This window comes from Harmonia axyridis, chromosome 7 (assembly GCF_914767665.1).
Source record: "Harmonia axyridis chromosome 7, icHarAxyr1.1, whole genome shotgun sequence".
Taxonomy (NCBI): Eukaryota; Metazoa; Arthropoda; class Insecta; order Coleoptera; family Coccinellidae; genus Harmonia; species Harmonia axyridis.
Genome location: NC_059507.1, coordinates 21,997,927 through 22,022,141, shown reverse-complemented (window position 1 = coordinate 22,022,141; position 24,215 = coordinate 21,997,927). Strand labels below are relative to the sequence as shown.

At 34.2% G+C, this 24,215-nt stretch overlaps 2 protein-coding genes across 2 annotated transcripts; one reads left to right on the top strand and one right to left on the bottom strand.

Moving 5' to 3' along the window:
• Positions 1-16,291: 16,291 nt before the first annotated feature.
• On the bottom strand, positions 16,292-18,509 carry LOC123684938 (calumenin). Its single transcript, XM_045624469.1, has 4 exons — positions 18,051-18,509; positions 17,707-17,993; positions 17,365-17,604; positions 16,292-16,954 (listed from the first exon to the last, which is right to left on the bottom strand). Exons 1-4 carry the CDS (start codon positions 18,263-18,265, stop codon positions 16,746-16,748), a joined length of 951 nt encoding a protein of 316 aa, XP_045480425.1. The 5' UTR covers positions 18,266-18,509; the 3' UTR covers positions 16,292-16,745.
• Positions 18,510-18,655: 146 nt separating this feature from the next.
• LOC123684935 (N-acetylgalactosaminyltransferase 6-like) lies at positions 18,656-24,100 on the top strand. Its single transcript, XM_045624460.1, has 10 exons — positions 18,656-19,050; positions 19,114-19,186; positions 19,416-19,560; positions 19,620-19,786; positions 19,906-20,094; positions 20,151-20,328; positions 20,685-20,913; positions 21,817-22,038; positions 22,092-22,346; positions 23,269-24,100. Exons 1-10 carry the CDS (start codon positions 18,889-18,891, stop codon positions 23,437-23,439), a joined length of 1,791 nt encoding a protein of 596 aa, XP_045480416.1. The 5' UTR covers positions 18,656-18,888; the 3' UTR covers positions 23,440-24,100.
• Positions 24,101-24,215: the final 115 nt, after the last annotated feature.

Sequence of the window (24,215 nt, the reverse complement as noted above, 5' to 3'; positions counted from 1 at the left end):
ACCATGAATGTCTTCTTCTACCCGGTCCCCTTCTGCCTTCCACTTTTCCCTGTATTATCAACTGCAGTACTTGGTATTTGCTGTTCCTCATGACGTGTCCGAAGTATTGAAGCTTTCGTTGTTTGATGGTGAACACAACTTCTTTGTTCTTTTTCATTCTTCTCAATACTTCTTCATTAGTGATGTGATCTATCCATGATATTCGAAGAATTCTGCGATAAGTCCACATTTCGAATGCTTCCAGTCTTTTAAGCAGTGCGTCAGTGAGGGTCCAAGCTTCAACCCCGTAGAACAGTACCGAGAAAACGTAACACTGCAATATACGGACCTTCAAGGAAATGCTAAGTTCCCTGTTAATAAACAAGCTTCTCAGATTCAGGAATGCTGATCGTGCTTTTTCTATGCGGCTGCGGATTTCAGTGATTTGTTCCCAGTTGGAATTTACTATAGTGCCAAGGTAATTGTATTTTTCCACACGTTCAATAGGCTTATTTTCTAATTTAAGAATACTAGGTGGTGCAATTTTCTTACTCACGATCATATATTTGGTCTTAGAAGTATTGAGTTTCAATCCGAATTCTTCACTGATCTGGTTAATCCTATTCATAAGAAACTGAAGTTCATCGATCCCACTTGCTAGCACCACTGTATCATCGGCAAATCTGATATTATTAATTATTCTACCATTCATTTTGATGCCCATCTCCATTCCTTGCAATGCCAACTTGAATATTCTACCGGAGTAAATGTTGAATAACGTAGGAGAGAGAACGCAACCCTGCCGAACGCCTTTTTGTATTTCGATATCGTCGGTGTATTCATTTCGAATCCTGACCCTTGCAGTTTGTCTCCAATATAGGTTGGATATAATTCTAATATCCTTCCCATCTATTCCAGTTTCCTTGAGTATATTGATCAACCTGCTGTGCTCCACCTTATCGAAGGCCTTCGAGTAATCAAGGAAGCACATATATACATCGTGTCCTACATCTCTGCATCTCTGTACCAGCACCTGGAGCCCAAAAATAGCCTCTCTAGTACCAAAACCACCTCTAAAGCCGTACTGTGTTTCACCTGCTTCTGGTTCGCATTTACTGTATATGCGGCGATGGATGATTTTCAAAAATGCCTTGGTTACATGGTTAATTAGACTAATTAGTCTATAGTCATCGCACGTTTTACCAGTCTTTTTAGGAATTGGCACAAAAGTTGACTGTAGCCAATCCTGAGGTATGTTTCCACTATTGTATACATCGTTGAACAGGTCAGTTAGCATATTGAGGAATTTCTCATCAGTTTCGCATAGAATTTTCAACATTTCCCCATGTACTTTATCAGGACCAGATACTTTGTTGTGTTTTAGTGAAAAAACAGCGCTTTCCACTTCTTCTTTAGTTATATGTGGACCGGTGTCACATGGTTCATCCAAACTTGGATTAGTAGTTGGTCGGTCTTCCTGAAACATATGTTCTACATATGATTTCCATACTTTCAGTTCTTCTTTGCTTTCTGTTACAAGGCATCCAGTTGGGTCTGTCAATTTTCCATATGTTGAATTATGCTTTCTTGCAGTTATCTCTTTTATCCTTTTGTACAGGTTGAAATGGTCATGCTTCTCCTTCAGTTGTTCTATTTCTCTGCATTTCTCTCCCATCCATTCTTCCTTTGCGGCTCTGATTTTCTGCCGTATAATCCTGTGAATCTCTCGGTATTTAATCTGGTCACTATTCTTTACCTGTCTTCGTTGTTCCATAAGATCAAGTATGTCATCTGTCATCCATTCTCTCCTTTTCTCCCTTTTCCTTACCAAATGTCTTTCCGCCGTTTCAGTAATGACTTGTTGTGTCAACCTCCATTTTTCCACAGGATCAGCCACAACTTCAATGTTCTGTAACTCTCGTTGTAGAGATTGTTGTACATCCTGCTTTACGTTAGGGTCTTGAAGTCTTCTCATGTCCATTCTTTTACTGCCCCTTGCACTGCTCACCCTCTTCAGTCTCACTTTCAGTTGACATATTACCGGATTGTGGTCAGAAGCGATGTCAGCTCCAGGATAAGTTTTGGCTGACATGATTGAATTACGGAATCTTTTATCAATTGTAACATAATCTATTTGATTTCGAACTATTCTATCTTTTGTGTCTGCAGGTGATCTCCATGTATAAATTCGCCGAGTGGGCAATCGAAAAAGTGTGTTGCAAACAACCAGTTTCTTTTCTCTACAAAACTCCACAAGACGATCACCTCTCTGATTCCTCTCTCCCAACCCGTAATCTCCGATTATGTCATCTTCTCTTCCTCTGCCAACCTTGGCATTGAAATCCCCGTTTATCATTGTAACTTCGTTGCTTTTGGTGTATTTCATTAGCTGGCTTAATTGTTCATAGAAGTCTTCGATCACATCGTCATCCTTATCTGCAGTTGGCGCGTATATTTGTATGATGTTTATATTGCGTGGGGTTGAGTTCAGTTGTATCAGTGCCATGCGATCAGAATATGGCACAAAGCTTCTAACGTATGGTTTCAACATCTTGTTGATTATTATCCCCACGCCATTCCAGTGTAGTGGGTCGTTATTTCCGGAGTAAAAGACAATGTGATCTCGAATGGCAATTTCGCCACTATTTGGCCAACGTGTCTCGCTCACCCCCATGATGTCAATGTTGAGCCTTATCATTTCTTTGATGGTGTTATGCACTCTCCCACTCTCATACCAACTTCTGACGTTCCAAGTGCCTATCCTCAAGGTAGACGTTTTAAATTTCTCCACTTTGTAGGGATTTCGCAGGATAACGACCGGGCAAGCCCTACAAGATATCTCTTGCTCTGCCGGATCTTGGGTTCCGAAACCATGATGTTCCTCATTCTCACCATTACTTGTCATGTTGCTTATACTAGGGAATTATAATCAAGTGGTTTCCCGTTGCCTTCTTGATTCCACTGCCGTTGACTATCGTTTTACGTAGTTCCTCCGCCTTCGGGGTCAATTTCTCAACCCCAGGACAATAGAGTGCCCTGTACCCCGCACTAGATGTCGGTTGTTCGCTTATACCGGCTCACACTCGGTCTCCGTCTACGTTAGCCGCCGAAGCGTTTCCATCTCCTACCCCGTGGAGGTGTAGATCGGAATTTCAATATCATCGAGTTCGAGACCATGAGGCATTTCTCGAACTCTCCATATCTTCAGGAGATATATATAGTCACAATTTTTTATAGAAACACTGTTTTCTGCTAGAATTATTGGAGGAAGTTTGAATGTTTCTGCCACCTCGTTCACCACAGAGTAGATTCTTACTTCGATGTACTTCACTCGTCTGCACAAACATAAATGAAGGAATGCGCGAACTCGCGTGGTGTGAATTCATTGTACTTACATCATGTCGGTGTTTTTTAATTGGGGGTGCTAAAAGGTATTGTGCCCGGGTGCGAATTAAGCTCCGCTACGCCACTGACTGCCCCAATAGGTTAAATGGTAACACTGTGTATTATTTTTTGAAGTTTCTTAAGTCATTTGTGTTCAGTTCAGTAGGTTATGCCATTTAATCATGGAAATATGCACGCTTCAACAGGGTTTATAAATAGTTATAAATGGATTTATCAAAATCTGGGCTCAATTGTGAATACTGAGAGAAATTCAATATGAATTTCATGGACGACTTTAATTCAGTTAATCGACTTTACACTATTTGTCGTGTGATAGACAAATTTGAAAGTGAATATTCTTTACACGATACAAGAGTACCTACTAGCAAGTACTGAGCTGTAGGTAGGTACCAAGTACAGGCAAATATAGTATGTCGAATAATGAATGAATAATGAATAATGTTGTTCATAAATGCTTCTTAAATTTTCTCTATTCCGTGATTAAAAACCTACCTACTCATAATCTCCATGAAATTGTGATTTCGCAATAACCCACTTATCATAATTTATCTGTGGTACTTTTTGACGTCAAATAATAATATAATGGTTTTAAACTAAAGATCATATCTTGAAAACCGTTCGAGCTAGGTAATTGTATGATTTTTTTTATCGAATTCTTGATAAGTTTCTAAGTCTTCTGCAGAATTACGGTTCACTCTAAAGCATATGGTCCGAAAGACACTGCAACTTAAAAAAAATTACATTTAAAAAATGTTTATTATGTCCATTTATTCAAATGGCATGCTGTTAATTATTTTTTGCTTATAGGATAGCCTAATTATTAGCCGTCATTTTTTGTTGAGATATGTTGTGCCCAAAAAAAATTGTTTTCAAAATGCTTTGCATTTCATGTTTTGTCCGGGGTCTGGCAGTATACTTTCCACTTATACAGTTTCAATTCTAAGTGTAGGATTTCTCAATTCTACGACATAACATGAAATTCAAAACATTTGAAATTTCTTTGTCGGTCATTTGCCACCTCCTCTTGTCCCTTTTCATCATAACCAGATAGATGTCATCTATACAGATTTTTCACGTGCTTTTGATACTATAGATCACGTATTGCTTTTGAGAAAACTTGGATCATTTGGCTTAGCTCCTTCTTTTCTGTTTCTAATGCGTTCCTATCTGAAGGAGAGGATGAATTACGTATTTTACAATGGCTTCAAATCTTATGAGTATGAGCTCAAAACTGGCGTTCCTCAAGGATCTAATCTAGGTCCATTATTGTTTGTCATCTTCATAAACGATCTTCTGTGCTCTCTTAGTTGCAGGGCTTTGGCCTATGCGGATGATTTGAAGCTTTATTCGAGAATATGTCGAACTGATAATGTTTTGCGTCTTCAATCTGATCTGGAGTTTGTCCATGGATGGTGCTTACACGAGAAAAATGCAGTCGCTCACTTTTAATTATCATATTGGAGACCACCTGATTGCTACTGGAAGCCGCTTTCGTGACCTGGGAGTGCTATTTGACAGCGATTTGAGTTTTGTCCCACACATTGAAGAGATATGTGCCTCTTCTTGTAGGTCATTGGGATTCCTCTTCAGAAGCTTTAGGGAGTTTGATGATTTGTCTGCTCTTAGAAGCGTTTACTTCTCGCTTGTTGTTAGTAAGTTGGAATATGCTAATTTGATATGGTTTCCAATATATGCAACTCATCTAACTCCGGTTGAGCGAATCCAGAGGAAATTTCTTAAGTATATCATGTTCAGAAGGACGGGGAGGTATCCTGAGCGTGGTGCTGATCTTTCGGGTATCATGGAGGAAATGGGAATTTCAAGTTTCCTTACACGTCAGACCATACAGTGCGCAAGATTCGCACAGAAGCTCCTTAGCGGAAGAATAGACTGCCCTTTCCTGCTTTCCCGAGTCAACATCCTGGTGCCGAGAGTGGTAACCAGACATCCGCTGGCGTTTGGCCTGCCTACCCCTCGGACCAACATACTTCGACGAGCCCCTGTGTATCGGTTTTGTGAAAGTGCTAATAAACTAAGTTTTGATGTGTTTTTATAGTTATAGTATTGTAGTTAATTTTTATATTTGTAGAAAGTTTTGAGTTTTGATTTGGGATATCTTTTTCTCATTTATAAAATACTTATTTATTTGTACGCTCTAATTGGGAACTCTCCTGTTGGGTATAATAAAGATTTATTATTATTATTATTATTATTATTATCAGGTGTGTGAATAAGTCTTTCCCGTTTTTTTTCAAATTTTGAGCCTTTATTGTGAAAAAATGGTTACAAATGAATTATTGAAAGTATTGGCCATCGCTAGCTACAACTTTTCCCCATCTTTCTGGCAACATACGAATCCTGTTGCGAAAAAATTCGACCGGTTTGGCCTCTATCCAGTCATCCACCCATTTTTTGGCTTCCTCGTAGGAATGGAAGTGCTGGTCAGCCAGGCCATGCGTCATCGATCTGAAGAGATGGTAATCAGACGGAGCAATGTCTGGACTATACGGCGGGTGGGGTAGGACTTCCCATTTGAGCGTTTCTAAGTATGTTTTCACCGGCTGTGCAACATGTGGGCGAGCATTGTCATGTTGCAAAATAACTTTGTCGTGCCTGTCGGAGTATTGTGGCCGTTTTTCTCGCAGTGCGCGGCTCAAACGCATCAATTGTCATCGATAGACCTCGCCTGTGATCCTTTCATTCGGTTTCAGAAGCTCATCATAGTAAACCACACCTAGCTGGTCCCACCATATACAGAGCATGAGCTTGGCGCCATGAATATTTGGCTTGGCCGTCGATGATGATGCATGGCCGGGTAGTCCCCATGATTTTCTTCGCTTCGGATTATCGTAACGGATCCACTTTTCATCGCCAGTCACGATACGATGCAGAAAACCCTTTCTTTTATGTCGCTGAAGCAGCTGTTCGCAAGTGAAAAAACGCCGTTCGACGTCTCTCAGCTTCAGTTCGTACGGCACCCAATTTCCTTGCTTTTGGATCATTCCCATGGCTTTCAAACGCTTGGAAATGGTTGTTCGGTCAACTCCCAATGCTTCAGCAAGTTCTTCTTGCGTTTGACACGAATCTTCATCAAGCAAAGTCGCCAATTCTTGATCTTCAAAGATTTGCGGCCGCCCGGAACGCTCCTTGTCTTCCACGTCGAAATCGCCACTTTTGAAGCGTCGAAACCATCCGCGAACACTTGAATCATCGACACAACCTTCTCCATAAGCTTCCTGAAGCAACCGATGCGCCTCGGCAACAGATTTCTTCAAATTGAACCAATAAAGTGAAACTTCCCGCAAATGACGTCGACTCGGCTCAAATTTCGACATTTTCACGATTTCAAAAATTTATGATGCGAAAAAATTTCAACTAATGTGTTAGTGTGGAATTGTTGACAGATGAATAAGCTTTGATTATGACATATGTAACCATTAAATACTCGCACAGTATTGGTGGCGCCATCTCTTACAAAAAACGGGAAAGACTTATTCACACACCTGATATAACCATATAAGAGTATGTATAGGTATAATAGTATAATATAAAAATTTGCATTTTCGTGTTTCACCACTTCCGAACTAGCCTGTAGAGTCAAAAATAATTTAAGCTTATATGCGCTCTGAATATCGTCAATTCCATCACAATTTGAATCATTCTCCTAGCCCAAAATTTCCAAGAGTTATCGATCGATCCAGCTCTATTTTGACTTACCTATCCCTAACTAGTTCATGATTACCTTTTTTAAAAACCAATTTACCATTTTTCCCAAACTCTACATCTACTAGATTCAAGATGAATTTTTCAAAAAACGAATTCTCCTAGATGCAAAAAAAAACAACTGCAATCGTGTATAAGTACTTTCCGAATCAAATCTAATTAAACTAATAGATAAATATAAACTTCACGAAGGGATCAAATTCAAATAGATGTTCAAATCCCACCAAAAAAGCAATTCCGTCCAAACTGCGAGTGTAAGATATCAAGAAGTTGTCTAGGAAAGCGTCCTTTTTTCCTTATCTCCTGGCTTCCTTAAGATTGACCTCGATAGAATTCGTCTGTTCTTCTTTCGACTTAACGCTCTCAAAATGTGAATTGGGATCAGAAAATGGCTCCGCAAACACATCCAAGATAAGGGTTCCGATACAGAAAACATCACAGGATACAAATAGGCCATTTAGTTTCTATCTGGAGTGTTCACAAGTTGGCTATAGAAAAGGCGCGTGCTGTAGCATTCGAACAACGTATTTATAATTTTCCTCCGATAGCAGAGATATCTTCACGATCTCATCCTTAACAATAAGAGCTGCAGCAATGGGATCCTTTTATCTTGATATAAAAGGGTCTTTTTTTTATATGCTTTCAGAAGCATTTGCATTGGAACTGAAGTTGCTCTGAAATCATACTTTATCTCATTAAGAAACGCATAAATAATTAACGATTATTTATAAAAGAATATCATTAACTACAAAATTCAAATACGAGTTGAATCAATTCGCGACATCTATGTTATTCGTAACTAAAGAAGTGGAAAATTTTCTGTTGATAATATTGGAATTTTAACAGTATCAGATTTTTTTGTTATCATTAATTTCCTGAATTCTTGTACCATTCATTTTATGTTCAATTACTCGCTCTGCTCGCCGAAGGGGCTCCGCCCCTTGGACCCCGTCACTATGCCGGTAGATCCTTCACTGGGTATCCCTCTAGAAAATAAATGATTTTTTTCGGAAACCTCGTATCGTTAGCTGATTTTAGACGATTCACTCGGTATCCTATGCTGATTCTAGGGTAGAATTCCATATGACTTCTTTCCTAGAACATACCATTTCGCCCTTGCTCACATGAAAATATTTGATGCAAATAACTTTCCATGACGACAAATCAAGGGCGGTCCTAGCCTTAAGTTTGAGGGGGTTCGCCGTTAAGGGTTTCGAGTTTTTCTATGGTACCAAATCCCAGATTACACCGATATCGAGCTTAACCTCTCAAAAATATTTATATTTAGATATTTATATGAATATTTATACAGGGTGTTTCAAGTTCGAAGGCCTATTAGACGTTTCTGGAGAACGGGGCCGATTTGAAATCTGAAAATTCAGAATATGACATTGTTCATGATGCCCTATTCAGCTAAAATATTTTAGAAGTTCTGGCACTTCCGGTTATACAAGAATTAAAAAAAAATTCTTCGAAAAAAATATTTTTTTTCATTTTATGTTTCAGATATTATCAAGATCTCCATTCTCAAATACTCTCTGCTAAAATTATTGCGTTAGTTCCCATAGTTTTCAAAATATTAAGAAAAAAACGTAAAAAAGAGAGAATTTCCATAGTCACTATCACGTGAATTATTTTCACTGTGAATATCCTATGCGTATACTCAATTCATTTTCACAAACTAGAATGATGTTGGAATATCGTGCATATCTTGAATTTGAAAAACATCATCACAGGGTGTTTCAAATATTGTGAACAAAATTTGATCATAACTTTCGATTTTCAAATCAGAACCCTATTTTTTTGTGATTTCGTTGAATTCTACGGTAAAAATGAGGGTAGTGTTCAAACATGATTATTATCTCAAATTCAATAATTCAAGAGTTATTCCAGATTTTATGAATTTATGTTATACGTAGGGTCAATTTCATTCAATCTGTTTCTAGAGTGCGTTTCTAATATTCAATTATTTCAAAGTGACAGGTGTACTCATTATTGAATAAAGTAGATTATAATTTGACGATATGAATCCCCGTTATTCAAATAATGAAATTCTGGATCTATTCCATATCCACGGTGAATGCAACAGAATTTTTTCGAGAACTTGTCGAACATTCAAACAGAAATATCCACATTTACCACCAATTGACGAGAAGATAATTCGGAAGGATGTTTCAAACTTTTTGTTACTCCCTTTTCATCACCACGCTGATTTTTTCCTGAATTCATAAAATGTATTCTACCGCTTTTTCATATGAATAGAATTGGCACACAGGAGTCCTGCATGATTTTATTTCATTTGGTAGGTAGAGGTTTTTTTCTTCTAGGTAGGTACTCCATCCAGTATAATGGATATTCATGAAGTATGCAACATCCTTTCAAGAAGATGAGGAAATTTCTGATTTAAAATTTGATGAGTTCTACCAATAATTCTAATGCATTCATCGTGAATATGGAATTAGATATTTATAATACAAATGCAGAACTTATTGATATTCTTCCAAGAGTTCAAAATGACCGAGTGGTAGAATGAGCCTTCTGTACGAGTTTTAAACATTATGTTCCCGAATTCACTGTCTTTTTATTGAAATTGACGGAAATTTCCATAAATATCTATTAGTGATTTTCGCATTGAAAAATGTTGGTTGGTAGAACAGTTTTCTGTATCACAAATTTGACAAATAATAGATAAATCCGTTCCAGTCTATTTTGTTCCACAAAATGTGCCGGAAAGAACTGATTTGCCACATAATTAGAGAAAAGTATATCCAGAATTTTGTCATTTGAATGTCGGAAATTCAATTCGTGAAATCAAATTAGTGAAGCTTTGATAATGAAAATACCTGTTACATGTAAAGTAATTAGATATTTAAATTTCTATGGTCATAGAGTATTATTGCTAGTCTGTCTGGAAACAGATCGAATAAAATTGACCCTACGTGTAACATAAATTCATAAAATCTCAAATAACTCTTGAATTATTGAATTTGAGAGCATAATCACGTTTGGACACTACCCTTATTTTTTACCGTAGAATCCAGCGAAATCAGAAAAAAATAGGGTTCTGATTTGAAAATCGAAAGTTATGATCAAATTTTGTTCACAATTTTTGGCACCCTGTGATGATATTTCTCAAATTCAAAATATGCACAATGTTCCAACATCATTTTAGTTTGAGAAAGTGAATTGAAATAGGCATAGGATATTCACAGTAAAAATAATTCAGGTAATTGTGACTAAGGAAATTCTCTCTTTTTTACGGTTTTTCCTTGATATTTTGAAAACTATGAGGACTAACACAATAATTTTACCAAAGAGTAATTGAGAATGGAAATCTCGATAATATCTGAGACATAAAATGAAAAAAAAGTTTGTTTTGAAAAAAATTTTTTTAATTCTTATAAAACCGGAAGCGCCTGAACTTCGAAAATATTTTAGCTGAACAATGTCATATTCCGAAATTTTAGATTTAGGCGTACAACTTTGCTCCTGCCGTTTTGCAATAGCTGGCTGTAACGGTAAGTGATAGTCGAAATAAATATATCGTAGATGTCATACAATAAGTTTAGTTATTTGTGAACATAACGCCATCGACATGTTAGTCGATTTGTGTCTGCATCATAAACTTATTCACGATTAACCATGTCAGCTTACGAGTCAAATTCTCGTCATTTGAGGGAGGTTTTAATTTTCTACTGAAATATGAATAAATCTGCGGCTGAGGCTCATCGAATGCTCTCAAATACCTATGGTGAGGCCGCTATTAGTGAAAGAACGTGCCGAGAGTGGTTTCAACGCTTCAAGAATGGTGATTTTGATGTCGAAGACCAGCATCGCGGTGGAAGAGAGAAGGTTTTTGAAGATGCAGAATTGGAGGCAATACTTGATCAAGACTCATTTCAAACGCAACAATAATTGACAGGATCATTAGGACTACAAGCCATTCCAAAACGCCTGAAAGTCATAGGAATGATTCAGAAACAAGAAAAGTGGGTGCCGTACGAGTTGAAGCCGGGAGGTGTTTGAACGGAGTTTGTTTGTTTGTGAACAGCTGCTTTCGAGGCAAAACGGAAGGAATTTCTGCATCGGATTGGGACTGGAGACGAAAAACGGGTTCATTACGATGATCCCAAGCACATAAAATCATGTGGATATCCCGGCCATGCTTCCACGTCGACGGCTAAACCGAATATTCTCGGTTCTAAGGTCATGCTCAGTATTTGGTGGTACCAGCTCGGCGTAGTGTATTATGAGTTGTTAAAACCGACTGAAACGATCACAGGCGATCGTTATCGAACGCAATCAATGCGTTTGTGTCGAGCATTGAGAGACAAACCGCCGCAATACGACGAGAGAGTAGATGAATGGATTTTACTGCATGACAATGCTCGACTTCATGTTGCGAAAGTCAAGATATACTTGAAAAAGTTGAAATGGGAATTCCTACCCCACCCGACGTATTCTCCAGACGTTGCTCCCTCGGACTATCACTTGTTTCGATCAATAGCACACAGCCTGGCTGACCAGCACTTCCTATCTTATGAAGAATTAAAAACTTGGATCGATTCGTGGATCGCTTCAAAAGATGACCAGTTTTTTCAATTCGTACGCTGCCCGAAAGATGTGAGAAAGTTTAGTGATCAGCGATGGGCAATATTTCGAATCATAAATGTATAACCAGTGTTTTACAATAAAGCCTCAAATTGCGGTAAAAAAATTTGTACGCTTATGTATTTGTTATATTATAATATATTTATTTACTTATCACGGTTTTAGCCATTCAGGTAGAAATTAAAAAAAATATAGTAAATCTATTGTTTCATACGAAAAAAAAAAGACAATTGGCAAGTATAACACAAAATCTAATTTGGTCTGTGAACCCTTTGAAAACCTTGTAATCACAGCGTCCTCGTCAACATCAATGTCCCTGTATATGTTCAGGAGGACTAAACTGAATCCGATGCCAATATCGAAAAAACCAGAATAACACCATATGAACTACCATTTATTCATTTCGAAAATAAACTTGCCGAATTTTCTGCTCGAATAGCTGTGCGAAAATTATGATTCCATACAGTTTTATAATACGTCATAATCTAAAACAATCTATTAACATGAATTTCCACCAAGTAAAAAACCGATCCCATCAAGAAGATCTGGCATACAGGCAACGTTGCAGATTATTTAGCATCTGACAGACGCATAGACCTAATATATATTAGGTCTATGGACAGACGTTACGTAATACGTATCAAACATGATGGCCGCCGCCATATATAAACAATCGATAAAACCATCGATTTTGACGAAAAAAAGGCATTTTTATTTCAGGGAAAGCTTGAAATGTGATTAATTAATCATTTCTAACGAGAATCAGTTAATAAAATACAAGAAAACTAGCTATTAATGTGGATAACCTCACCTTCATTAGGCCAATTTCACAATTAAAAAAAAAAAACTAGCTGGATTAAGGAAATTATGACAGCGTATTCGTGATCTAAGACCCAAAATAAGTAAGTCTGCAAAATTTCATCACTTTTGAATCATTATTAAAATTGATTCTATATAGTAAACATTGTTTTTCTTTTCAGAAGATGGATTATTTTCGTTTGGATGGATAATTATACAGGATATTTATTTGTCGAATATCAATTAGAAGTATCTAGAGATGTTGGACCAATTCAAGTCTGACAATTGAGATTAAAGCTTCAAATTATTAACTAATTTGTAAAGAAATACACAATATTTGATCAACAATTATATATGGTGTATATATTTTGAAGTAGTAATTAGACATTTTGAAATCTGAAATTCTCATTTCTCTAGAAATGGCAATTTCTTTCTTCTTTAAAAAATTTGGGAAAAATGCATAATCAAAATGTGAGAGTTATTATCAGTCAATAGAAATACTACCTGAAAAAGAAACTGCATTCAATGTTTATTTTCAGTTTTGACAAATATTGAATTTACATAATCATTCGATAAGATCTATGAAAAGACCTACAGTGAAATTTCATTTTAGGAATATTCAGTATAGCTATAATAAACTGAAAAGGGGCAGAATGAATAGATCTACCTTTCAAAAACCCATGGCTAATGTTGCCTTACAAGCAATCGTAATAATATCATATTTTGGTGTAACATCTTTGAGAAATCAGGTTATAAGAAGTCCCTCATTTCGGTTCATCAATACTTTTTTCAGTTGAGCAACAAATTATTCTTCTATTTCATAATTTATTAAGAAATACAATATTCGATCAACAATTATATAGGGTGTATATATTTAGAATACAAGGAAGGACACCTTTTGAAATCTAAAAATTTGGTTAATAGTAGGTTATTTTCCATAATTTATAATATTGAAAGACCAATTGGACATTCCTGAAGAACTAAGGCGTTTTTAGAATCTGAAAATTGTATCGATGAATTTTGCATACTCTTCTGTTGCTATTTCTTGAAGGTATATGGACAAAAATGATTTTTGTGGGTTCTGGTGAATGATCAAAGGGATACAGGTAACAATTTCATTAATACCAGCCGAGATGTAGTTATCATAGATAAGGGATGATATAGAAATTTCACTAGATAATTCTGATTCAGTGGAGGACAGCTGAATTAAATCTTAATCGTGATGGTTCGTAACGTTATAGAGCAAGCTTGTAGCTCTGGGTTTTACTCAGAAGTAAATTGAACAGGACAATATATATAGTAAATGAAATTTTGACAGATATTAGTTAAAAAAGATCAATAATTGAACATTGTATTTACATAAAATCAAAAAATAACTTGCTAACTGTTGTTGCATTGTACGTGGATGACTTTTTTGTTTTAACAAATGTTAATTCTGAATGAATATATCTGATAGAAAATTTAAGTGATAATTTTATCATAAAGAATTTAGGGAAAGCTAAAAATGTTTAGGGATGAATATCACTAGAAATTATGAAAAAGGTAGTATAGTAATTGTTTATATTCTTCAAATATGTATTGCAATAATTCAACATGTCCAATTGTAGACATATGAAAACTCCTTTGAAAACTTAATTGAAATTTGATTCAACAAAAGAGAGTTGTAATGATGAACCATATAAGAAATTAATAGGTTTATTAACGTCTTTAGCAGTATTAACTAATCCTGATAAAGCATACTCTGTTAATCTCTTGAGTCAATTTAATAATTATCTCATTATTGAACACTGAAAAAGTGCAAAATTCATTTCAAGATGCAAGTAAAAAAGATCATTGTTCAATTTTACTTCAATCAGAAGATGTGTTCAGTATTTGAAATGATTGCCTCGGTACTAAAATTGTATCAGCCAATACTATTGACCCATTTATTCGATAACTACACTGACTTGTTTTTTTTCAAATGTTAACTTTGGATCTGAATCAATTAATAATTTCATTTTTACCAAAATTAAAAGCAATGAATAAATCAGTAGGATAGCATTTTCGAACTAGCCATAGAGCAATTATTCCTATAACGATTGAAAACTTTGGTGAAATGGAAAGTTTTAAAGAATAGTTACTTTTTAAAGTATTTTATACCTACATTGAATTGCTGAAAAATTGATACCAATTTCAAAAGTAACTGCCATGTTGGAATTCTTCATATACTGAATGATCCTTTGAATTTTATTTCTGTCATAACATTTTGACTAGTATTTCAACTGATTTTTTATATGTATATCCTAGTATATATAGTTGAAATTATTCGTATGGAAGGTTTCACAACGATTTGACTTATTCATTATAAATTCAACAGCACTGCACTAAAATTCTTCAAAAACGGATTGATCATTTATATTTTTTCACTTTTCTGTCGTAAAAGTGTATATTTTAGATATTCCAAAAACACATGGAAATTTTTGAATGTCATCTGACTAACTTGGCTCCTTTTCCAGTAATAAAGCCAATTGTGAATTATCTATAAGGAATTTTTCTATCTGTTTAATACATGATCAGATGAAGCTTCTGTTCTCTTTGGTAGTTCCATCTTCTGTCGCAATAAATTCAAATTCTCACGAAAGGGAATGTAGTTTTATAGTTTGTGGAAAATAAACGAAAAATTCCTGAAATGAAGTAACATTCATATCCAATTGAATGATACAAACACTTAAAACAAACCTGAATTGAGGAAAATGCATTCGATGATATAAATGTTCATTTCTAAATTTTGACAAATATCTATCGAATTTTCGATTCGCCGAATAATATTGAATAACAATTTTGGAAACTGCAAACTTTTTCAAGAACTTTCATATATCGAAATGGAATATTTATTATTAACATGACACTGACAGCCAAATTGTCCACAGATACCACAGAAATATGGGACTTGAAATGTCAAAATGATCCGAAACACCCCGTATACTCGAAAACCGCGGGGAGAATCGAAGGTTTGGGATTTTTCCCGGGATCTCCAGACGATTTTGAGGGGGGTCTTATTCTTGTCATTTTTGCTCTAGATGGTCCCGTTTGGGCTGTGATTTTACGTTTAAAGTTTGACGTATATGTGCAAGCGGTTTTATATATACTTAGATTCACAATTTCAATACAATACTTATTTGTCAATGCATCAATCGGTACGGCATAGAATTCTAGGAGAGTACTTTTTTATTAATGATAGCAGTCGTTTGGCCATCTATCTTCAAATAGCGGAACTATTTCCTGGGAAGTAATTTGATCCAGGGCTGTATTTAGCACATGATTTTGATCCAAGTCTGTAATGTTCGAATTTTCATCCAAGAGTGATCTTGAATTATTGGATTTGACTCACTGATATAGAAGAATACAAGAAGGATGGACCTTTCGTGCGGTGTCGATTTCAGGGCAAGGAGATTTAGTATTTGTTATAAAAGATTTGTAACTTTCAATAAAAATAATTTATAAAAAGACATTCCACAATAGAAATCTGTTATATCTTAGAGAATCTATTATTGTACATTCATATGTTTTTCCTCTATTAGAACATATTCAGCATCAAATGCTGAATTGTCTTTGCATCGAAAACTCATTTGATTTATGATGCAATTATATTCTAGCTCTAAGTGAGAAACAGCAGAAATTGCAGACTAAGTTCAATGTTATTCCCAATTCAACCCTTTTTCATTAGAATCCTCTCAAAAATTAATTTTGTAATAAATGAACACAGTAAAGGTTTGTTAAATAAGAATACAAAGAATCGCGGTAAAATCGATTTATTTTTAAAATTAAATGGAAACATTTGGCAGTACATGTATTAAATTTCTTAAACAATAGAAAGTTATGGCACATATCATAGTAAAAATTGTTAGTTACCATCATTCAATATAAATGCTTTTAGCAGTTATCAAAAATAGATTCGATCCAGGGAATGATAAACTTTATCGAAAAAATTGATAGGTATAAAATATATAAAATTCACACAAATTCATTAAATTTTCAAACTTTCAATATTACAAAAATGAAGTAGATGCATAGTAAAAACATACAAATATTCAATGAAGCAGTGATAATTCAACAATATATTAATTCAATTCAATAATCTGCAATAACGAGATTCACTAATATTCTTTAGATCTAACAAATTGTTAATACTTAAGTACGAAGGAACTGATGAAAAATTGCACACAAAAATTGAATACACATAAAGTTCATTAGAATTCATCATGCCTAGCTAAGGCATCACCAAAATCGGTTGCTTGTGAACCAACAAACAAGTCGTATTTATTCAAAATTTCTTCTCTGGTAAGCTGCTCATCTGCATCATAATCAGCTTCGTAGATTAGATGCCTGGCTTCCGCTTCAGCATGGTCAAAATCTGGTGGAATGACCCAACTCTTCACTTCTTCGATGTCCAAGAAACCTGCAACAAAAAATTCATTAAATCTGTTCAGAGCAATAAAATACATAGAGATGCCTTTTCCATCTATTTAATTCAAAAAATTTCATTTTATTCTTGTTTTTATTGCAAGAGTAAAAATTCTACCCAAAAAATTCATAGACCAAATTTCTATCAATAAAACGATTTTAGTAAACTTTATGCGACTTTGATGAAGACAACAGCAAATAAAATTAATGGAATTATTGGATCCACAAATCAATCGATCAAAGTCCAAATAAATTAATTCCAATTGAAGATGGTGTTATCTTAATCTAACCTAAATTAGATTATGAGACAGGAAAAAATATGGCTGCTGGATCACACCAATATTAGTGACATTTTGTTGGGCTGCCCTATATAGTACCGGAGAAGTAAATCAGAAAGCAACTTACCATCTCCATCTTTATCCCTATATGTGCTGAATTGTTCCTTCTCGCTCTTCACCCAATCAGGTTCTTCTTCATTGTCTTCACCCTTGTACAAATCACGGATATATTCTTTCAAAGAAACTTTTCCATCATTATCAGTATCAATATCTTCCATGGTTTCTAGAATGACAACGTCTTTCATATATTCATCTTCTTCAGGATGAAGGAATTTTCCAAATTCTTCTTTGTCAAGGGCATCATCACCTATAATGTTTAAAAAAAATATTAGAAATTGGTTCAACTAGTTTGAAACTTGATTCTGAATGCTGTATCGATATAAATATAAGTGAGAATAAAGATCTTCACCGTCTTTGTCGGCCATTTGCCACCTCCTCTTGTCCCTTTTCATCATAACCATATAAGAATAATTCTCATCATCTTTATTTACAACTTTAGAGAAGTCCATAAAACCATAAACCAGCTTTTCGTAAGCATTCCAAGGTAATTTTGGAGCATCATCAGGGTTATGCTTTTTCCACTGATTGTTTGTATCTTCTACAATATATCTTTTAGCAGTGAATCTAATCCAATCTCTCAGTTCTTCACGTGTTATAAAACCATCTTTATTTTTATCAATTTTATCAACGATCACACTGAAAGGCCAATTGATTAGCAACATAATTTCAATTGACAAATTAGAAAAACCTCACCCCAATCTTCGTTTACTCTCTTCTGGAGATAAATTGTCGAAGGATTTGGCTTCTTCTCCAAGAAAAGCTTCGTGGTCGTACTCTGTATTGTGGATATCATTATCAAAGTGTTCTTTTCCACTCAAATCTCTATCATAAACTCGGTCAATTTTCTCCTCCTTTGGTATAGCCGAAACTAACAATAAAAAAGATGCAAAATAAATGAAACTATGCATTTTTGCAGTTTGTTGTAATAATTGAAGCCGCGGTGAAAAGGTCGGACAAGAAATTTCAACTGCAAGAATATTACTACTTCCTCCAAATCCACGGATTAATAGCTTCTCAAATAAATCGAACAATGAGATAAGTCCACATCAGCATTACGAAATCGGAGCAGACGCCCACTATAAATGATGAAATCTCTTCTCTTAACTTCTGTTTTATGAATTAAAATCAAGAGTGGGTACGTGTACGTTGCTGTACGTGGGTACACAACACAGCAACTCTACATACATGCATCATAATATGTAGGATGATAAAAACAAACCTAACCTTACATTTCATTTGTTATTGGAAACAGGAGACCTTGAATGATGTCTTTTCCAATTGTATTCTTTTTCAAATCTTACCTTTTTCAATAAAGGTCGACAAGTTTACCTTACCGTTACTTCGATATGCATTCCAATTAATTTTAGAATCTGAGTAGCAATCTGAAATCATTTTATCTTATCTAATCTTTCATTTTTCAAACAAATATAGGTGATTATTGTAATCTGACCGCGAATTCTGTTGCAATTTAATTTTATTTATCAAAAAATGCCAACAAAATTTCGATATATAACACAATACTAAATGTTTTATGATGAGAAGGAATTTCAAGACAATATACAAGTTTTTCTTCATCGCAGGAATATCCGTTGTATGTACAGTTTTACTATACAGAATATTCATAAAAAACCCCAAAAATGAGATTTCTTTTCGGGAATCATTTCTTAAGAAAGCAGTATTTGGTCCAGAAGATGTAAGTTCATATTCTGTTAGGTATTCGAGACAAACTTATCCAAATAACTTCAAATAATTTTAGGTCCTCATCCTCAATGGTGAAAAAATTGATTGGCATAATTATCAATTGATCGAAGAGGATTCTAAAAAGAAAGGTAAAATAACTGTTTTGTCATCAAACTTTTCTGACACAGATTTTTATTCGTTATTTATTCTGTTCTAAACACGGAAAGGTAAAATGGATATATATATATTTATTCTGTTGTGAGAAAGATTAATTCCAATAATAATATAGGTTGCTGATGAATTTCAAAATATATTAATAGATTATTACAAAATTTAAATTTGAATTGACATCTTCATCTTTGTTCATTTCATTCATAGGACCTGGAGAGCAAGGGAAATCTGCCGTTTTAAAAAATAACGAGATGGAAAATTATGAAGAACTATACAAAGTGAATGGTTTTAATGCCGCATTGAGTGATAAGATAGCATTAGATAGATCAATTCCTGACATAAGACATTCTGGGTAAGATGAGTTAATCAACTTAATACAATTTGAAAATGATCATTTCATCTCCATTTCAGTTGCAAGAGCAAAAAATACCTGAAAAATCTACCGACTGTTAGTGTTATTGTTCCTTTTCACAATGAGCATTGGAGTACTCTCCTGAGAACTGCCCATAGTGTAATTAAAAGATCTCCCCCTGAATTACTAAAGGAAATCATTTTGGTAGATGATGCTAGTACTAAAGGTGAGTCTGCTTGCTTTCTATATTTTGTTTTTAGTTTAATGAAGGGAGTTCATAAAAACGGCAAATGAATTAACCAGACAGTTTTTGAGGGCTACAAACATAAATGAAATTGTTTCCAGAATTCAGCAAAAAGAAGTTGGATGATTATCTGGCTGCCAACTTGACTAAAGTACGAGCTATTCATCTACCGACAAGAAGTGGTTTAATACGTGCTAGACTAGCAGGTGCCAAACTAGCAATTGCAGATGTTTTAGTATTTTTAGATAGTCATACAGAAGCAAACGTTAATTGGTTACCTCCTTTATTGGGTAATGATTAACCTCGGATAGCTGTGCTAATTACGTAAAACTTACATTTCTTACAGAACCTATTGCCCAAGATTACAAGACTTGTGTTTGTCCCTTCATTGATGTTATTCAATACGAAACTTTCGAATACAGAGCTCAGGATGAAGGAGCTCGAGGAGCTTTTGATTGGGAATTTTTTTATAAAAGGTTGCCCTTACTTCCAGAAGATCTCAAGCATCCCACTGAACCATTCAAGTAAGATTAAAATTCGATAATATAACTTATACAATTACAAATGTTTTTTTCTACTGGCTCCGTAGATCTGTTAGGTATGGAATTATCAGCTTATTTTATAAATGTCCCTTTCATGAAAAAATATATGAAAAAAAAAAAAGTAGACTAGTGTCCCAAAATCTCCTAATGAATTATACTTTCTACAGAAAATCTGATTCCGGTTTTAGCAAATACTCATAAATTCTTGATATTTTCCGGAAATGCCCATATCTTTCCTCAGCTAAGTTTGTATTTTGACGTAAAAATATGATATTCTTAAAAATTTTCAACTAATTCTACTAAATCAGCTATTCTGATAGATACATTAATTTTTTCAGGAGTCCTGTTATGGCTGGTGGATTATTTGCAATAAGTGCCAAATTTTTTTGGGAATTAGGTGGTTATGATGAAGGTTTGGATATTTGGGGAGGTGAACAGTACGAATTGAGTTTTAAAATCTGGCAGTGTGGAGGTCAGATGTTGGACGCTCCATGTTCCAGAGTTGGACATATTTATCGAAAATACGCTCCTTTTCCAAATCCAGGCAAAGGCGATTTTGTAGGCAGGGTAAGTCAATTTTTTTAATTCATCAATATACTTTTGATATCGTTTTGTAGATGATATACTTGCTTGCCTTTCTGGAGTATCTTTATTCTAGATCACTAAATCAATTTTCAAATTACATAAATAGTATCTATTTCAAACAAAAAATTTAAATTGGAAAAACAAATAACCACATAATATTCTTAGACCTTTCAATATCAAATTCAAACCTAAAAATTGTATTAATTGTGTTTAGAAAATCCACATTCACTTATATATGCATTCCATGAGATTCAAACCATCCATATTCACATAAAATTTCAGCATTTTAATCAATGATTCACAGAGTTTTCACCATTCAAAGTAAACCGCAAAACTGAAATAGAAACTATAGAAACAGCAACAAAATGGTTTCAAACTGCAATTATAGAGAATTTATTTAAACAGAAAATATCACATACAGCCATAAATCGAATATACCCCATCATGATTTTATGAAGAAGAAGAAAGAAAACAAAAACTTCATTATTCTCTAGTATTTTGGTGATATAAATGAAAAATTTGTTAATAGTCTTTCCAAATTAAACCTGAATATTGCCTTCAAACAGAATCAAGTATGTCCGGTGGCATGCAATAACTAGAACGAAATCTGTTGAGGCTTGAAATTTTCAAGGCAAGTTCGTTTTGAATATCTAGGTTGAATTTGTTAATGGGCAAAATCTTAAATATGAGCAATGGTTCCGGAGTTAGACTCATATAAAATTATGTTTTCTCTTTAAAAAAAATCACATGTGCTCAAAATGAAATTTGAAAATTCGCTCAAACTGAAATTTAGAAATACTCCTAATTGCAGGTTGGTGCTCTTCCCATTTTTTTTTTTTTGGGTAAACATATTATTTCTATTATTAACTATTATTTTTTCTGTAGAATTACAAAAGAGTGGCTGAAGTGTGGATGGATGAGTATGCAGAATATCTGTATATGCGTAGACCTCATTATAGATCCATCGATGCAGGAGATTTATCGAAACAGAGGGAAATCAGAACATCTTTGGAATGTAAACCATTCAAGTGGTTTATGGAGAAAATAGCCTTTGATCTACCGCTCAAATATCCACCGATAGAACCTGATGATTTCGGTTCAGGAGAGGTAATATTTTGTTCATGGATAAATTTTCTTCATAAGAAAAATCAATTCTTCAGGTGAGAAATGTTGGTACTCCTGAGCTGTGTGTTGATGCAGGCTATAACGATAGAGACTCTGTTGTTAACATAGCAAAATGTACTAAGGGAACTTCGAAGAAAGCTGATCAAAATTTCACCCTTACGTGGCACAAGGATATGAGGGTTAAGGGTAAATCGCTCTGTTGGGATGTTTCCGATCCTAATGACAAAGCTGAAGTTACATTATTTCCTTGTCACGGGATGAAGGGAAATCAATATTGGAAGTATGATATAGTAAGTACATATGGATAAATTTCTAATTGAAAAAATTAGGAAACTGTTGGACATGTTCTTACTCGTATTTCTGTAATTTTTTATCGAAATTTCGCATGAATCTTCAAACCATTAAACAATCATTCAATTAACTTGTAAGTGTAAAAAACAAAATTCAATATGGTGGCGGTTGGTATGTTATTTGTTGTATTATCACTTATATTGTTCGTTCTTCTGCTTTTTTGGGTTGTATTTCTAATTGTGGAAAACAATTTGAGCTAAACTAAATAAAATGCTCATGGCAGTGACGCCAAAACACAAATTATGTTCGTATGACAAGTGACGATAACAAGTTGTTGTGCTAACTGACGCTAATAAAAAGTCACATAATGTGGATCTCCTTCAAACGATCAAAAAAAGCATGTTAATTACTCCAAAAGGAAAAATATATATATGGAATTAAAAATTCAATGGGTTCATTTCCATTGCACCATATGGCAACATCGACTGCAGATTACATGGATAGCAAGGACATCAAATCTGTAGCTGTGATTGGGTAAACTCTTGAGCTGAAGATCAAGAAATAGAGACAGAAGAGTACAGATTTATCTGACATATCATATCAGACATATCTGTCATCTCATATTTTGCTTTGGATTGGTTGTTCAAGCTTTCCTGTAAGGTGCTGTTGTCATTTTGTGCAGCTGTAAAGAAGTGATTTAACTATTTTTGAAAACTGAATTTAAATAGTTTCTGAAGGTAATTTAAAAAAACCATGAATGAAACCCTTAATAATTTAGTTTAAATTTGCATTAGCAGCAATAACCCAAATTGACAAGTATTCCCAATTGGGCTAAATGATAGCCCGCTGTTGCCCTGAAAGAAGAGCACTAATATGAACTACTTCATTTGATAAAATTACTTGAATTTTTGTCTTTTTTAGGAGAAGCAATGGTTCATGCATGGTACAAATGGCAGATGCTTAGATTGTGACCCTAGCAAGATGAAATTGTTTGTACGTAACTGTGATGATACTTCCAAAACACAGAAATGGAGACTTGAGAATGTTAATTTAACAATGCTAGCGAACTGGGAAAATATTGGAGTAGCATAAGTTTAAAGATATTATATTGAAAAAAATTTCGAAATATTCAGTATTTTTCTCATTATTCTTTATATGTATATTCAACCTTCATAAAAAATTATTTATGAAAAGGTTAGTTGTTAATCAAATTGTTTTTATTTTATTTAATCAAGGATATGATTCTGATTTTCATATTTTGTAAAAAGCCCTATTTAATCTAATTTTTCTATGAAATAATTTCTTTGAATATTGTACATTTCCACTCTTATTTATATTTTTAAGTTTTTTACATATCCACTACATCTTAATTTTTTCACTTTATTATGAATTTCTATAGGCAAAAGGTAAATGTTTGTTAAAAATTTCTGAAAAGTTAGAAAAAATTTTCTAAACCTTCAAAATTTCTTGACAAACCTAATTTTTTTTATTTTTTTTATCATTCAGCATTAAAATATGGTAACATTCTGTATGAATTTTCAGAGCGAAAAATTAAATTGCTCTTTAAACTCAAGAAATTAGTTTCTATCCTGGACTGTAAGAGCCACCCTGTACTATAAAATATCAAATTAAATATGTGTCATAATTTGTTAAAGTTTAACTATCATTTTCATTTGAATATTTTACTGTGATAATGAGGTGAATGAAAATTTTGCCATTTTCCTGTATAAATAAAATTGTAACAGAAATTAAATTGGAATTCCTTTCCTCTTCCAAAATAAAGAATATCAATGATTATCGATCTGATATTACTTGTATATATGATTATTATAGCCCTCTTTTTCATAGTTTTAATAGGTACAAGGTCC

Bases quoted from the DNA above. Each gene is read 5' to 3' on its own strand.
- LOC123684938 (XM_045624469.1), bottom strand. From the start codon at position 18,265: ATGCATAGTTTCATTTATTTTGCATCTTTTTTATTGTTAGTTTCGGCT. The intron at 17,605-17,706 runs GTGAAGATCTTT...TAAACATTATAG, and splicing joins GCAAATGGCCGACAAAGACG to GTGATGATGCCCTTGACAAA. The intron at 16,955-17,364 runs GTAAGTTGCTTT...TTTTTGTTGCAG, and splicing joins TAGGGATAAAGATGGAGATG to GTTTCTTGGACATCGAAGAA.
- LOC123684935 (XM_045624460.1), top strand. From the start codon at position 18,889: ATGATGAGAAGGAATTTCAAGACAATATACAAGTTTTTCTTCATCGCA. The intron at 19,561-19,619 runs GTAAGATGAGTT...TCTCCATTTCAG, and splicing joins CCTGACATAAGACATTCTGG to TTGCAAGAGCAAAAAATACC. The intron at 22,347-23,268 runs GTAAGTACATAT...TGTCTTTTTTAG, and splicing joins AATATTGGAAGTATGATATA to GAGAAGCAATGGTTCATGCA.